A 19261-nucleotide genomic window follows, 5' to 3' on the forward strand; every position below is an offset into this window, starting at 1 on the left:
TTAAATTATTAAATTTTATTATGATTGATTCATTTATAATGCTTTTGTGCACATTTTATTAGAATATACTTCAATAAATTATTCTAGGTTTGTGTATATTTTAAAAGGAAAATTCAATCTAGTAAATATTTTAAGTCAAAAGTATTCTTAGTAGCAATATATAAAGTTTTTATATAAGAAGCTAAAAATAAAATGTAAACAAAATAGAGAATATAAAGCAGATAATAATTCGGAGAAAATAGATTTACGAAAATAGCTGAGCAAAGTTAAGTTGGCTCCATTACTGTGCTTATGCGTTACGTGATCTTCTTTATGGTTAAAAATAATAAATTCTTCCAATAAATCATATAAAATATAGCATAAACCTCATAACATTTTATCAGTAAACTGCATCCATTGCAATACCGTGATAACATTGACTAATATTTCTTCAATTTTTCATTGGAATAAAAATCATAAACTGACAGTATAAAACCTGAAATCATCTTTTTTCTCTCTCAATAATGTAATGTTCGATGATATCGGAAAATCGGAATGTCAAAAGTTTCTGTAAATAGATTGATGATCTCAGGACCGCTTTCATATATATACCCACGACATAGAACTCTCTTTCAATGACTATAGTAAATCTATTCTGTTAGCTTTGCGAAATACAGTCTTCTGAATATAGTTTGAATAATACTTTTCAGCGATTCTTGCCGTTATTCTATCAATATTAGCGTAATCATAAAAGAAACATTGTTAAAATATTTGAATTAAGATCCGGAAACTCTAGAAAACTTCCTTCAATATCCTGGATTGCCATTAACTATATCGAGGAACATACGTTAGTTGCAAGTAAATCTTGACCTAATTGCACCCTATTGGACAGGAGGGAGTGTTCCTGCCTCGCTTCCGGTACGATTTCCGTTTCCGGTGATGTAAGTTCCTTCCCCCTTTGGTCGTCATGGAAACATGTCATCTACCTCAGTCTATCGACTGGAAACAATTTGTATTAAGTTTCCTCATCGAGTTTCAGTAATTCCAAGATCAAATAAAATGCTTGTATTTTAATTAAAATGACAATTAATCTAAAATATAACAATGAAGCATGTTATTTTATTAATTTTATATTATTTCAAACTTTTCCGTTGCAATTTGTTCTTTTATTTTGTCATTTAGAGTTCAAAGTGCGCTTAACAATATGTTCAATCTATATACATAAAAATTCTCAGCATATTCCGCTATGTTGTTCGATTTTGGTCTCGGATCTACAAAATCGAATATCTACAGTCACATCAGAGATTATTCAACCAAATCGATTGACCAGTTTAAAGAGAAACCTATGGAAACTTTCACAGAGAAAGCTTTCAAGAAATCGAAACTCTCGCATATCCGAAATGCTCTTAGATCTACATCAGAAAAACGTTACACAATGATTTTAATTCGATTTTGCATTACTTTTTAATTTATTATTCAAAGTTATTTATGATTTTTATTAATTTTTTTCATATAACAAACCGTAGAAAGAAACTCGTAATCTATGTATAATTAGTAAAAGTGAATGAAAAAAAGGCAAAACTAATGATGTAAAACAGTAGGATCTGAACAGATGTTTTCTGTTGTCATAATTTATTATCAGAAGGTTAATAAAGTTCTTTGAAAGTTATTACCCGTGAATAAGACATTAAGAAGTTTATACTCATCCGATTTAATTCGGAATGACGATTAACGAAGGAAGTATAACGCAGTCGAATTTAAATTGTTTTGATCTCCGGATCTGGCAGAGAAATAAATTATTTTAAAATGAAAAATTATAGATTCTTTGATTAGAAAGAGGAGCTTCCAATTTGCGATTGCTCTCTTATAAATGAATTTTTAAAAAATGGTAATCTTATCTAATTTTCCTGTTTTATATATATATATATATTATTATTATTACACCACGATCCTACGCAAAAAATCATGCTTCAAAGAGAAACCTGCAATTATCATTTAAATACTTTTGCTTGTATTTAACATAAAGGAATTCTGTTCGTTCGATGATCACAAAGTTATGATTTTTTAACGAAAAAATAATCTATTTAAAAGATAATAATTAACATTTGTACTAAATTGTTTTTAAAATATTTAAAGTAGCTTTCAAAAAATTTTTATAAATGAAAATATTATTCAAAAATTTAATAAAAACTTTTAAATATAAATTATTTATTAGAATATCTTAAAAATTTGTAATAATTTATTTAGTAAAAAGGTTATTTAAAAGATATTTAAAAGCAAAACAATATATATATATATTTCTTTATTTATCTTCAACATTAAACAATTTTAATGTAAACCGATAAAATTAATTGCTCGTTTATTAAGAAAATTGCAATTTTTAATTTTCCTTCTAATCAATTTTTCAGAGGAAAAATGTACTTTTAGCAATAATTTTCAAGGCATCAGAGTACAACCATCTGGATTTTATCATATAAGCCGATACATCAGAAACGATTCTTAAATTGTTATAGAAGATCACTATCTACTTTCAAACTAATTTCTCAAAAAAAAAGTAGTTACTTTTGCTTCTTTAAATTCTATTTAGATAAAATGTTAGATAATAATAATATTACTTTACCTCTGCTGGAAATGAATCCCCTCCAACTGTGTGCTCCGAACCGTAAGTATCAGTCCTTCCGTAATGTAGATGAATCTCTTGAAAACGATAGGTATACGATAAAGGACCGCCACTGATGTTGACGACGGAAGAAAATTCTGTATTAACATTAAAGATGACACTGTGTCCCGTGTTGGTGATTACACCATTTACCTTCGGGGAGGAAAAAAAAAAAAAGTATATATTAAGCGCTAGCAATTGTTCTCGTATTGAATAAATTAGCTCTTGATGCTTTGTAATTTATACAATAACTCAGCTAAGATATTGATATATACCTTAAATAATACTAGTAATATAATATTCGAAGAAGGACAAACCACGAGAGTTGAAAAGATGAGCCAATAGAATATCAATGGTTAAATTCACTGTATAGGGCGCAGGTGTGTGTAAATGCCTAGATGTATTGACGAAATTACAGCTGTTGTCGAATCTTCACTTTTACCTTAATTGTTAGAACCGTTCCACCTCTGGCATGATGTAAACACAAATATTTTTTCTAGCATTGAGGACAGGAGGAAAAAAAAAAAAACTTGATATGTTTTCTTCTGGGAAAAGAACATTTAATCAGTATAAAGAATGTCAGATTGTCTGTTGAGTTGTTCTTGGATAAAATAAGCAATGTTCCAGTACAAACAAATCTCTTATTTATCTTTTTCGAATTTTAAAAAGATGTTTTAGAATGAAAGTTTTATTTTAAAATAAAATAAGTGAGAAAATTTTCAATATTGATTGACATACTTTAAATAATATATATATATATATATATATATATATATATATATATATATTAAAAGATATTATTGATCTAATATTTTCATTATATATTTATTAATTGACGAATAATACATTCATAAAAGAACTATTTTTACACCTGAAAAGTATTTGTTAACATAAATACTTAAACTATATACGCCATTATTTTAAATTTATAAAAGGCTACCAGCTTTACGAGAAGATTTATGTTAAACATACCAACTTACACGCTATTCAATTTATTTTAATAAAACAAACTTTTTGTAATAAATAATTTTATATTTTATTAAATTACGTGTTTGATATATATTCTTTTAAAAGTAATATTTACCTAATAAATTATATTTGCATTTATGTAATATAAAAAGTACTTTTTTAAACAAAATTCTTTCCATATACCGAAAGCAATGTTTCTAAATTGTCATTTTATGGATCAATTTTCTGTAAATTCTGTAGCTGCAAAGTGAGAGAAAGTTTCTTAAGAAAACTGTTTCGGGTTCTCTTGGGATCAACAACCTATGTTTCATGGCCACAAATGCAGCACAAATTGAATTGCAGCATGGCTTGTATCCAATCAACTATATATATAATACATGAAACCAGAAAACATAGCAGAAGTCAAGAAGATATTTATTATTGAAATTAAGTGCTCTTGTATTTTAAAAGGATAGAATCGTTTACTATTCTGATTGAAAATTTTATTTACGCTTAAATATTAATGAAATTAAAACAATTTAAAAATTATAAGTTTGTATTATAAAAAAAAACAATAAAGTTTATAAGAACGTTTTATATATATATATATATATATATATATATATATATATATATATATATAAAATACATTTGTAATAGCAAATATTTATCTTAAATTTTATTTTTTTCACAATAAATACTAAAATAAAAATTTATTAGCAATTAAATAGTTTACCTCTACTAAACACTTATGAAATTCTTATTGATAGCGATTTCTTCAATAATTTCATAAAGATTATTAAAATGTAAAACTTGATTTAATTTTAATCAGTAAAAAAATTATATATTCATTAATTGACATATAATATGTGATTTTAATTATATAATTAAACAAGTTGTCATAAAATTGTCAAAATTATATACTTTTTTGGATTTTTTTAGTGGCATCATTAAATAATTTATGACAAGTTGGATTTATTGAAGAAATTAATGTTTTGAAATAATTTATTGCAAAAAATAAAAGAATCCGATAACTTTATAATTAGATTTTTCTGAAATTTATAATTAGATAAATAAATTTTTTTAAATTTTAAAGTAATAAAAATAATAGGATACAATGTTATTGATATTATGTCTTAATTCGTAATATATATATGTACTGTACGTTATATGTATATATATATATAACAATTAAATAAATAAAATATTATTATTTACATTAAATAATTACTGTAGTTTATATATTTTTATAACTATAATTGATTTATACTCTACATTAATAAGTTTGGAATAATTTTAAGTAAAAAACTCGAATATATAAATCCACTTTTATACATTAAAATAACGTTCAAATTAAATTATATTTGTCAATTCAATCATCTATATTTTACTTAATAAATTATTTAACTAAGTTCATTTTATTCTGATTTTTTTAAGTTTATTTTTATTAAAATTTTGTTTTATAAATTAAAAATAATTGAGTGGAAAAATTAAGTATCCTTTATATCACATTATCTATAATTGAGTCAATATTATGTGAAAGATAAATGAATTCGGTGTTTAAATATGGTCAGTTAATAAAAAAACATATTACTTATTTTATCATTTATCGTAATTATATTATCTGATTATTTTGGATTGATTCTTTACATTATCTTTTAAATCTTATCAATTAAAATTTAAAATTTAATAAGTAATTTTTGAAGTTTTTTATTAGTCTAAAGTAGTAAATTATATTATAACCGTTAAATATTTAATTTATCAAATTTAAAAAGTTTGTAGTCTATTGAGATTAATCATAAACAAGTACAAAATTAAATTATTAAATTATTTAAATGCCATAACTTACCCTCTGTTTATCGACCTGTATAGCTCTGAGATTAGGATCAAACAAAAGTGTATTAGGATTGATGTTTACAGGTGATTGTCTTCTACCTTTACTACACATACTCCAATCGGGATTTAGAAGTCCCCAAAAATCTGGTCCTATAAATAATATTTGATTTTTTTAAAACAAATATTTGTAAACTATGAAAAACAGTCAATATTATATTTTGAATTTTTAAAATAAAATACAAGAAAATATATTTGGCATCATATCTTAATGAATTATTACCATCATCAAATGTGAGTGTGTTAAATTCTCAAAGAACTTTTTGCTTTGTTTTATTGTTATTTATCAAATATTAATCATTGTCCTTTGAATTTATACGAATTTAAAATTATGTAATTTAAGAAAAATTGTTATAATAAAGTAGAACAATTAGTTAATTTGTTTTCTGTCAACTTCTTTTTGATACATGTTACAAAGTGTAATGGCTCACACTATATCATAATTGGCACACTACACTCGTCTAATGATTGCTGTTGAACTAATAACCATTCACCATATCGGTACTCACCTGTTATTACTTGGGATCAGATAATGTCACGCAGCTAAGTTCCTAGCGTGCAGCAAACTTACCAGGGAAACTAAAGTCTAACTTAATTACCCGATTGGGATATTAGATTTTGATGAATAGCGTTCGATTTCGGAGTATCTCTTGTCATTTTAGTCACTGCGACAACGTTGAAATTAATACATAATATAAGCACAATTGAGATATATTGTTTTAGTAAGTTTAGTTATGGTTATTGTAATGTGCTCTATTGTCTAGTCTATTAAATTAAAGCATATTAATAATTGTCATTGTAAAGTATTGTTGTGGATAATTCGGTAAGTTTATGCCTGTCAAGATATTTCGTTAAATGTTTAGAGTAATAACTCCTGTAAAATCAAAATAAAATATATATTTAAATGATTTTCTATTTGGATATATGTTTTAATATTATTTTTAAAAAAATAGAAACTAAAATGTAGCATAGATTATATAAAACTATTCGTTACTCCAAATATAAAATGTGTGTGAGCTTTAAGTTGCACTGTCTAAACTAAACGTTCGATCAGAAAGTAGAAGTGAAACTCCCCTGGGATCGGTAGGAAATTAATGACTTGTTTTCTCCAAGAAAAGTACGTAGCTTGTATCAATCAGACTTCAGTCTTTTGACCCATGGGGAACACCAGTTGCAAATTTACCGGCACCAAAAGTATTTGTTTGTTAGAAATCTTTTTCGAAAGATTTATTGGAAAAGAGGGAAAATACTATACTTGTTCTCCGCGACGAACTACATTTTACAATAAAAATATATACTAAGTCCTAACTGCATTACTATAAGGAGTAGCAGAGTAACATGGTTCAGAACATTTGTATTGTACCTATATTAATATCGCGGTGTGATTAATTTCTGCTATTTTGAATCAAATATAAAACGTAAATTTTCTCTATTAATTACCAATGATTTTAATTATAAGCTATATAAATTAATTATATTTAACTAAATTAATTTTCATCTCATAAAACTGGGATGTTAAGTTATAATTAAATTAATCATAACATGTTTATAGTAAATTTATATAGTACGTTATATTTGATATATATAAGCAAGCCTTTATAATTTTTAAAATTCATTTCGATAAATATATAAATAAATTTTTATATTAATTTACATAATAATTATTATTTTATAACATGACGTTTATAATTTCTTTCTGGAACTCCTTATTAACAATCACCATCAAATGTAAATTACTTTACTATTAAATCTATTTAATAACAAGTTATAATTTTTTAAATCTTCTCAACGAAATACCTTCATACATAAAATAGAATCTCGATTACTATTTCATTCCGAAATAGGATTTTGGTTCCTCGGGATGAGAATAAAGATTAATGGACTATTCACTACTATTAATATCGCTTAGTAGATTTATATTATATTTCATTACAAATATTGATTAATTATGTTTAATCGAATGAACGAAAATCAAGCACTTAAACCCTTAAGATATTACTTTTAAGAAATAACTGTTGCAATAAATCAAATTTATTAATTTTTATAAAAACAAAAAGGGAAAAATAATAAAGAATTGATTATAGAAAATTCAAATTTAATAAAAATTATATTTTTAGATTATTTATATAATTTTTTAAACATCAATTATCGTCAAAAGATAACAAATTTTTCGCCTTTTAATAAAATTAATGCAAAATAACGCAAATAATAATAACAACATATTTCTATTCATCTTAGTAATAAGTCTACTCAGATTTCTTAATTATCAGCTATCATTTTGTGATAATAAAGTCTCAAACAAGTTAATTAGATTTATTCTTTGACACTAAATTATTCAAAATTGTTTTTCTCTATAAAGACATAAATAGCTAGAAAAGAATAAAATATTTTCGTGTTATTATATACTAGACTTCGAAGTCACACTATTAAAAAAAAAATTATTTCTTCTCAGTTAGCAATGCCAATAATTTAAACGTCATGCAATTTCTTGAAGAAAATATAAACAAGAGAGATATAAGAATTTATTTGTGGCAATATATCATTTTCACTAAACTCTACATAGATTGTAGATCATGTTAAGCAATGTTGTGTAAAAAAATTTTACAGTATCATCAATCATTGAATAAAGGTAACTATTTTGTTGACACCAAGACAAACTAAATTCTATTAATTACACATATTTTATTCATATCATGTTATTTAATAATTACATTAATATTAAATACATTTTAATATCTTACTCTAATATATTCAATTATGTTCTTATCATCAACAAACAATTTATTTAATAATTTATTTTAATAATAATAATAAAATAAGTCAAATATAAAACCAGATAATAAACATAATATAAAACCTGTAATAAACATGTAAAGTATTAATAAATTATTCTTTTAAATGTAAATATCAAATTTTGAAGAGGAAATTATTAATTCTTTACTTATTTATATTAGTATTGTTACTTTGAAGTTACTTAAAATTATTAAACATTTTTCAAAAGATAAATTCTTTCAATGTTTTAGTAATTTATCGCTACATGTGACCCGAAAATTGATCAATTATTTTAAATTTATACTCGGCCATCTTTGAACTTTGTACATTCAATCTTTGTGTTGTTATTTATTTTTTTGTTATGAATCTGAACATATAATTTATTAAATGTAATAAATTTATTATAACAAGTTTTATACATTATTTACTGTTATAAATCGGTTTACTGTTTACTTCGTTCTACGTAAAAAATATAAATATAATTTAACATCGAAAAATATTAAAACTAACTTTATAAAAAGAATTCAAAGTGAAAAATGATTTCATTATTGAATCAATTTACAAGAAAGTCTAAACATCTTTCTTGTAGTTTCTAACAGAGGGATACAAATCATCTGTGACTGTTCTCTCCTATATTGCTATTCTCATGTATATAACATGGATACATCGAAAGTTATGATAGATGGAGAGATTTGCATGCGAGGATACAACATTTGCAAATTATCACCAACCACCTATCGATACTCCTAATAAATATGGATTCTCTTAAGGAAAGAACATAACAAAATCGTTTCTGTGTTAAGTGATACGTAAAATTCCTAGCAACACATGTCTAGTTTGCAAATTTAGCTTTATTTCTTTTCCATCCTCGACTATGTAAATAAGTTTCACTCTTGCTCAATTTACAAGTTTTTCTAACATAAAGATACTCAGTTCATTCATAATATTTTGCTTGTTGAACCGTTATGAAAAATGCTTATGAGCGGTTTTTTTTACTTTAATGTAACTATAAAAAATTTTACTAAACAAAATTAAATTCTGCCAACTATTAAATTTATTATTATGCAATTTTAAAGAGATTTTTATAAAGTTTTTTATGAGCATTCCAATCGAAGATTATTAATGGTTTTAATATATCTATGTATATATATATATATTGAATGTAGTACGTTACTATCAATATCCACTTTGTTCGGTCTAACAATTCTTGTCGAGCTAGTTGGAACACATTCCCGTGTCATGCCAAAGACAAAACTCTAACTGGCTGCTAGCTCAAGACATCTAGAGACCATGGATCATCAATCACCCTCGATTTGTGAGAGGTGTTGGCAAGGGTCACCGCGGTTGACCGATAAAAAAAACACTAGGTCGCTTCCGAATCTCATTTTTTTCTGGCTTCACTCACTTTGAGCATTCCACCCAATTTTCCACGCGCAATTACCCAAAACTCTTCCGCTTCACTCTCTTCATGACGTCACAAAAATCTGGTGAAATGCCAACAATTTTTTTTTCTTTCTACCATTTTTTCTCATTTTATCAATCTCTTTAGGGCCAACTTTTTATATGAACTTAAAATACATTAAAGCTTTTTCCTATTTAATTTCCCTTAAACTTTGATTCTGTAGAGTAGCAAATGTTTAATATTTATTACGGGTAAGAATAAAAATAAATTTATATTATTAACAAAATTTAATTTTAGGGTTATCTGATGTCAAACGAAATGTTTTGTGTACGACATAAAAACTATCTTTCTATAAGGTTATAAAGAAAATATTATATATTTAGAAGGTAGTACTGTAAAGATGATGATCAATATATAGTTTTTTTTGTAGTTATGTAAGTTTTTTTGCAGTTTTCTAGAGATATTCACATAAAAGAGTTAAACATTTTATGTGTTTCAGAGTTTATTTATGAAAGTTCCATGTAATCATTTTCTTTCTTTTTTTATTAAGTATAAGTTTCAGAAAAGAATCAACAAATGGAAAAGTATCTCTTATTAGGTCCAATTAGTAAGAGGATTCTACCAGTTTATCATTACGTTAATCCTTCCTACTGTTTAGATTAGGAAAAAGAAATTTATTGATTCTCTTGATATTTTCCATATGTTAGAACTTACAAGTTATGTAATATATTTGTATAGATATTACTCGTATAATTATTTACGTCTAACAAGAAATATAATTTGTTTATATACAACATTTATAAAACTGACTTTCTAAAAATATTTCAAGTATCACAAGAAACCATTCGTGATTTAAATTCTTTAAATAAACAATCTTACAACTGTAGAGAAGAATGTTAGATCAATATGCAAAGTTATCTATATATTTGCATTGTCAATAGTTCTAAAAGTTTGTATTCAATAGATTTACCATCAATTCTTAAAGTTTAATGGATAGTCAACTTTCTCTATGATTAAACCTATTCGAAATAGTTGTTTTAGAAATAAATTTGCATTATCCTCCTTACATTTAATCCCGTATTTAATTTAACAATTCCCAAAAGTGTGCTAATTTAAGAAGAATAATACATCTGCAAATAACGGGATTCTAGCGTCAAATAATAGACCCGCCATCTGATAAAAATTGTAAAAGATGTATAAAGATTTTCGTCACATATTTGAGATGGTATTAAAATAATAAAAGTCTTAAATTTATAGAAAAAAATGGTTATAAAATTTTATTGCGCTGCTACAAAGAGGTTTTAGCTTGAAAACTTCTTCCCATTTTCCGGAAGTTCAGAGAGTGTTAAGAAGAATCAGTATTCCTTAAAGAAATCACAATTATTTCAAGCTAGAGAGGATGAAAAAATAAAAATTTTACTATCTTTCTTAATGGAAAATATTTATTTTAACCTCACTTTAAGATATTTCATTCGTTGATCATTTTTAATTGAAACAGTTGAATATATTCATTTGAAGTGAAATGTTAACAATGACGGGAGAAATCCTTTAGTACTAAATCAACTCACAAGCACCGGAAGTCCGCTAAATACAATTAGTCCGTGACGTCACTTTCCTTCATACTTATCTAGCGGTTGATGTATGGCGAGACTCTGTTTATATGTCCCTTGTGTTTCAGTAGCTAACTCGAGTCCTCTCCATTAATGGCCTTAATTGCTCGTCTGATTTACTGGTCGTCATCACTAATTGTCGTATTCGGACAGTTTTGGAGGCACCCCAAGGGAGATACCAAATCGACGTCCCCAACTATTTCATCACTAGATATTCACGCGATTTCTCTCCTGATAAGAGGTCAGAAATCATGTTATGTAATTATTTAATAGGTTATCCGGATGCCTGTTCTGGTTATTAAATTCATATATATCTTTATATTAATAGTTACCAGCCGTTTCATTATTCAAAATGCAATTAAACTGAAAGTTAAACTAGTTTAGAAATTTTTATGCCGTTTTGTAAGCTAGGAATATCAATTTAACTAATTTTCTAGTCGCAGTTCTCTCGTAAACAAGAGTCAAAATATAATTAAAAGTAGAAAATTTAATTGTCGTATTGTTAAAATTTCAATAAATTAATCCTCTTTTGAATAAAATACTTTAATTTGAATGTTATGGATTATGTTTTAATTAATTATCGATTAATTTATTTCGATAATTAATAATATAAAAATGATTATCTTTTTCATAAAATAAATTAATTACTTTCTGAAAATAGAACACGTGTTAGAGAATTATTATGTTTTCATATTGTTGCCTGGCAATAACATTGGAAAGTTAGGGATTGTCACGACATAAATTGCCTGAGATCATTTCCCAACTTCTGACCCACTTAATTATTACTGTATATTTAGATTAATTACATGACTCGTTTATTCTTTAAACATATGAACCAGCTGTTTCTGTTGATAAGACTCTTGATGTGAATATCACAAGACATTCAAAACTTCAAGATTATAAGATGCTTCCAAGACGCTTTTACCAAGTAAAACTTTTCCCTATTCATAAAATTTAACATTAGCAAAGACAATTTAAATACGAAATATACTTAATATTTTTATAATTTTATTTATTTATAATATTAATACATTATAAAATCTGTCAGCAATTTATCCTTGAAGAATAAGTCAGCAACAAATTTCAATATATAAAAATAAAACTATTAAGAGGATATTTTAAAAGTGACAATGAAAATTTAAATCTAATAAAATTCTATAATTATTTATTATAAGTCGTAACTGAATTATACGTAACGAACAAGATTAAATTCTAAGAACTGGCAATACTTCTACTCAGATTTTAAACCACTAATCATTTCAGATAATGGGTTTTAAAACCAAATTGTTTAAGTAATCATATATTAACCGCTACTGTGTCTGCCGTCAATCAAGCATGGGAGAATAGCAGGTAATCTGTTACCACCAGGTAATTAAGATGTAATATTAGTCCCAACAGGAAGTGACAGCCGATTTGAGAATACTTGAATAACTTCACTATAATCGATTTTCACTCGCTTAAACTATTATTATTCGTTATATTAAATAAAATATTGTCTATATAAATGTAGTTGTTACTGTGCAACAGTTTACCAGTTACAATGTAACGCATAAATTGTTAATTTATTTACTAATGTCACGGATTCACTTATATATAAATTATTCCTAAAACATTATCACTTGTGTTAATTTTATTTTGTGATATCACGATACACTTCAACTGTAATTTCGCATTGTTTAAATTTAAATACGAAAGTGAATTTTTTATAAATGAAAACGATTTATTTTGTATTTAAATCTTGTTAATTTTTAGATTTTAAGATGGGATTATAAATAATTAATTATTAATGATTTAAATTGATTGATCTAAATTAGAATTTATTACTTAATAAAAGAATATTAATTACTTTAGATATCATTATATTATAATTTTTCATATTTAATAAGATGTCATGAATGTTAATTTAATTAATAATATCATTTCTCTCTCCTTAGCTACTCCACGCTCTCATTAAATTTAATGCTTACAGGAAGTATTTCCTCTTTCCTAACCAAAACATCGTGAAAAATGATCATCTGTAAATTAAATTATTCAATTTTGCTTAAAATTCCGTGAATGGCAAATATTAGCACGTAAGTTCAATCAGAGCTCGTAGCATAACGTTTGCGACTTAAATAGCAGTGGAAAGAAATTAGTGAATTTTTTTTTAAAAAAACAGTAAATTGAAATGAATTTTTTACTGTTTATATCCTGTTATGACATAAACAAAATTATTATTTTTTGAATAAAATTTAAAATAATTTTTATTCAGAGAAAGAAATTTAAGCTCCTTGAGGAAAATTTTGAAGTTAATTTTACAAACTGCGAAAAGATAAAAATTTAATACTAAAACATGGAAAATAACAATTTTAGCAGTAATTTTTTTAAATGTAAAACAGCAAAATGTCATGAAACTGTTATATATGAGTCCTTCAAGAATCATAAGTAATTCGAGAAGCAACCTCTCGAGTAATCAGATTCCAAACTAGTAAATTATTCTTTTCTTATTTTTCAACGGATGTAAATAAATTGGATTTTAAAATTAAGTGATTGAAGCGATAAAGTAAAACGTTTTCAATAATAAAATCTCATTTAATGCTTATTTTTCTTTATTTATAAATAATTAATTTATTCGACTATGACATCTAAGATTGCAGAGTAATTAATTTTTTAATATAAAATAAATTGGTAAGAATACTAATAAGATTTATTTTTTCTGATAATTAATTTGAACATCTGGATAAAGGAATGTAAATTCGGATCAATCTTACTTTTATTTTACGAAGGATTTAAAATATAAATGCGTATTTACATTTATTTTTATAAAATCAATATTCAAAGATTAATAAAAGTAAATTGAATATATATATATAAAGGCTATTTATTATATTTATAAAATAAAATTCCATAACAAAAAATATGAAATTATGATAAGAATAAAATAAAATTATTTAAAAACCCACAAAAATGTATGGCTTATATTTTAATTTTCTACTTCCATTAAATATAGTGTAAAATTTAATGAAAATTTATTCGTTGCCTGTATTTAAAACCATTATTAATTTTCTAAATTAAAAATAAGCTAAATGTTATGTTTAGGGTAAATTTATTATTCATATCCACTAACACAATTATGTTATAGTAAGGCAACGTTGTTTGTGTCGACATCACAACAAGGTTAATATCGAAAATTTAACTTTTTTTCTTTTTTTGCTTTTATTACAGTATTAAAATTTTTATTTTTATTTTAACTTACATCATTAAAATCTTAATAGTTAAATTTCATTATTTTTAAAATCATTACCCGTATTGTAAATCAAATTAATTTTATTTTTCGATACTCTTTGCATCTTGATGTACTGTACAGAGCTCTTCTTACAACATCGAATTTCATTGTTGTTTTTAGCTAATAAAACAACAGTAAAATTAAATATTGTAAGAAGATTGTAATACTATTAATTTTATTATTTTTTTCTTTCTTAAAATTGCTAACAGCTTTCTATTTTTCTTTAAATTTTACTGGTATGACAAGGTTTGTGACAACTGTTAAACAACTTAAAATTGCATTCTTTACAATCAAAATAATAAATTATATAATATATTTATTCTTTACATTTATTACTCATAGGATGTTTAAATATATAAAGATTTCATTAACTATGCCATAAATCCGAGGCATCTTTGCATTCCGTGAAGGTAAGGATTCGAGTGTGCTCTATCATTTTCATTTTACTCATCGTTATGTGTCTTAATGAAATGAAATTACTCACTAATTTAACTGCAAAGCGTTTCAAACGTAATTCCTTCTCACCGTTTGTAATAAGCACTTTCTGCCATTGTAGGTCATTCTGCGCTTTCCCTTCTATTGTTTAAGTAGTTTAACTAATTTGAACTCCGAATAGAATTCTGTGCACATTTCAAGGATTAACTAATGTATCACATAATATTTTCATCTTTAGATTATATCACACGATGAAGATTTATTACCTTCGGTATTCCATACGATATACGAGTAATTATCCGAACTTTTCCAACACGAATGATCGAACTGCATTAAAAATATTTTAATAACAATTTCAAGAATACATGAATAATTTATCAATATTGTAATTTCTAAAAGAATTCTTTATATAAATACTTTCATTTTATTAAATTTTTTCAGTTAATATTGATGTTATTGTCGATTTGATTAAGCTAGATAAATTTATAATTTATTTTTATACTAAGAGAAATAACTAATTAAATATCAGAATAATGTAAACTAATACAAAAATTGATTTAAAACTTCAGTTTATTATGCTAGATTCTGGAATAGGTACATTAAGTGAAGGTAAAATGATGAAACTAAGGCAAATGATAGTAAATAGTAATTAAATAAGGAAATAAAAATGGTTAAATGCAATTCAGTCCTTTATAATTTTCAACTAATAATATATAGTTGTTCAATATTCAAATGTTTAATTATATATAATTGTATAAAATTTTTTATAATTATATTTAATTATAAAAAATTTCAAAACCTCATTATACCAAAAGTAATATTTTTCATTAAAATTAATTATTATAATACAGTAATTAACTTTTATTTTAAAATAATATACGGAAAGTGTTCTCCTTGTATTTAATATTGAAATAACTTTGATGCTTTTTTATTTGTTTTTCATTTAAATTTATTAACTTTTTATCAGGTTTTCTTAGCTAATATATTATTTTAAAATAAAAATTTTCGATGATTTAATCAAATTATAAAATCGAATAAATTAAATTATATATACAGTATACATAATTTAAAGAATAAAATATTTATAATGGGATAATTTAAATTTAAAATACTTCAGAAACATTTTCTTTATTAACAAGTAAAGCAATGTTTATATGTATAACTCTTATTCAGTTGCTAATATTTTGTTTAAAAACATTTGAATGTTATATATACGTTTTTAAAATTAAATATTTATTAACTTTTTAATAAAATCTTTCACAGATTAAATAAATATTTTAAATTTAAAATGTATTAAAAATTGAAATAAATTCTGTGTATTTATTTTGTTAATGTTTAAAATATTTCGCTTATTATTTATTAAGTTAATAACTAAGGACTAATATTATCATAAATAGACTTAAATTTCTACACTTAATGTATTTTTAAAACGAAATGTTAATAATAAAAATTATATAGAAAAAATATTCTTATTGTTATTATCAAAATTATGGTTATTCAGAAACAATTTTAGAAATGAATGAAATTTCAAAATCAATTTTATTCTTAATCTAAATGAATAAATTGCACCTCCATTTACGACTATTTCAATGTAAAACTTACTATAAGGTCTAATAAGTTATGGATTATCATATAATGCCAGTTCTTTATGCGATTGCTAGACAAGAAGAATTGAGGTCTCGAGTGAATTTTATTTAAAGCTAGCTTAAGTTCTTCTCAAATAATTTACAATTATAATAGATTATTGGCAATCCATTTAGACGATAATATGCAAAATAATTATATCAAAGTTGTATAACAGAAATTTCGATTCTTGTGTATAATATTGTACCGTTTATATAAAGAAGGAAGCGAGGAAGAAAAAGTAACAGAGCTGAAGTATTCGTGTTGAAGTAGATCAAAGTGTCCTTCTAAAATCATAGCAAAGAAAGATAAATTCTCGAAAAACTGATTTCTCATTTCACCTGATAATGGTAAAAAAAAAAAACACTATTTTTATTTACATTACGTATATCATTCGAGCTCTCATATCAATGCGTTATTATATTATTCAACGACAATAATAAATAATAATCTGACTTTAACTGACCCGTTGCATGATCTGCAAAAGAAACATTCCAAGTCCCTTAATAGAATAAACCTTGACATTCCATTCTCTTTTCAGAGAAAGGTTTCTACAATACATCACGAGTGATCCGTTCGAACGGTGTACCGACATAGCAGCAATGCATTCGACTTCGTGTCTGGTCATATGTCTTTTCGTCTACATAGACTCGCGTCGACGACACCTTTTCGATCTTTCCTCGGCATCGAACACAGAAAAGCTCCTGAAATTGTTGTTAAGATAAAGATTATATCTAATAGAAAGTAGATATTTCTGACGTCCTATTCTTTAGTGTAATACTGATGTATGCTTTCGAAGAAATGGTATTTCGAACTAATCCTTTTGCTAGGTTTATTTCTATCTATATTTGTTTGCTATTTTTCTATTTTTACTGGAAAAAAAGATTAGAAATATATAAAACATTAAAGATAATCAATATCTTCACTAACCAGCTTTTACAACAGATGTTACTGAACTTGTTTTAGGTTTAGCACCCACTCCTTGATCTATTGGTTGTTTGAATTCTTTTTTTTTTTTTTTTTGTTTAGAGTAAATATCTTTAAGATGTTTTTCTTTATCTTTCTCTTGTTAAATCAAATGTCTAATTCTTAATTTAATCAGTTCTATAAATGTTTACTCTCATAATATTTCCTTTCTGCATAATTATAACTGTAACCCGATGTATTCTTAATTTTAAAAAAATATTCGTAAATTGTTTGAAGCCTGATTTGATTTACTAAAATAGAAATATATATATATGTAATACGCTTAAAAATAAATGTATGCTTACATACGAAATATGTAATGTTTATTATTTCATTAATAAAAAAAATAATAAGCATGGAAAATTATATTTATTTAATTTTTGTTATCTATAAACATAAAGATATAATTTACATAAACTTGTAAAAAATCATTCTAAAACTAATTATTTTACTCAAAAACAGATAAAAACTGTAGTAAAATATCTCACGAAATAATATGAAAATTATGAATTATTATCAAGTAATAAAACTTAGGTAAATATTTTATTAATTTTAGGTTTCATTTAACTTTTAAATATAATTAATTAGAGAATAAATATTTATTTTATAAATTCAATATAGAATTTTTTCTGGTTACATATCATATGGTAAAACATTTAATTGTGAATTCAAAGCTCAATCGATGATTTTCCAGAAATGATTTATAAGTTGGAAATAACATCTAATCATCACAATTGATCGAAATAAATTTGTAGTTATGCTTCATTACCTCATTTAAAAATGCAATATAACATATTTAAAAATTTTTTTTTTAATATTTCAAAATTCCTACTTTTACTAGAAAGATTATTTCTTTTTTCAGGAAACAGCATTAACTTTTTCACAAAAATAAACAATTTATTGAAATGCATTCACTTAATAAACTTTATAATTTGTTTCTCACATTCGATAAATATCCTTAATTTGAATTTAGCTTCGATAATTAATTAAAGATTATTAAATTAGATATAAAAAAGAATATCTTCGCAAATTTAAAAAAAAAAAGTTGCTTCTTTTGGATAAAGTTCATAAAAACTTATTAAAATTGTTCACTATTTGTTGAATAATAATAATTTATTAACGTGTCTTCAATACAATTTCAAATAACTGATATTGAATTTACGATTAAATGATTTGTATTTTAATAGAATATATTTTTGCATCTCTTTTCTTATTATTTAAATTCCGAGTATCGTTTGACAATAAAACTAGTTGCAAAAGATTCGTCAGTAAAAGTTCAGAATTTTTTTCTTTTATTCTTTTTTTTTAAAGCTTTTAACCTTTTATATTATTTTTCCATAACTTTTTGTAAAGTATATTTATTACAAATACAATATGTATAAACTGGAAATGAAAGAGATTTTTCATCTCCAGTTTATAAATCACAAGCTGAAGTACTGTTTTACTCAGTAAAATGATATATTAAGTAAAGGTAATATACTTATATACATTTATATATGTATGTATCTTTATATAAGTAAAAATAATATATACTTAGCCTATAATAAACTTATAATAGATGTGAGCAAAAACAATTTTACTTCGAAATTTACTGTAAATACATTCTATAGCCTGAGAAGCATTCAGTCGTTCTCACGTGATATTCGAATAGACAGACAGAGAGACGTGAATTCAAAAGTAGCCTATATCCTTCCCAGGTCTATCCTGAA

At 24.4% G+C, this 19261-nt stretch overlaps 1 protein-coding gene across 2 annotated transcripts in view; it reads right to left on the bottom strand.

Annotated features, from left to right (window-relative positions):
- The window catches only part of LOC136975127 (carbonic anhydrase-related protein 10-like), a 118807-nt gene that overhangs the window by 45119 nt on the left and 54427 nt on the right, over positions 1–19261 (bottom strand). For both annotated transcript variants that reach the window (XM_067270148.1, XM_067270149.1), the window contains 2 exons: positions 5436–5572; positions 2600–2791 (listed from right to left, as the gene is read on the bottom strand). In XM_067270148.1, coding sequence (XP_067126249.1) covers positions 2600–2791; positions 5436–5572 — 329 coding nt within the window. The remainder of the gene's footprint in view (positions 1–2599; positions 2792–5435; positions 5573–19261) is intronic.

The sequence above is a fragment of the Centruroides vittatus genome, unplaced genomic scaffold (genome assembly GCF_030686945.1).
Source record: "Centruroides vittatus isolate TY-2023 unplaced genomic scaffold, ASM3068694v2 contig_364, whole genome shotgun sequence".
NCBI lineage: Eukaryota > Metazoa > Arthropoda > Arachnida > Scorpiones > Buthidae > Centruroides > Centruroides vittatus.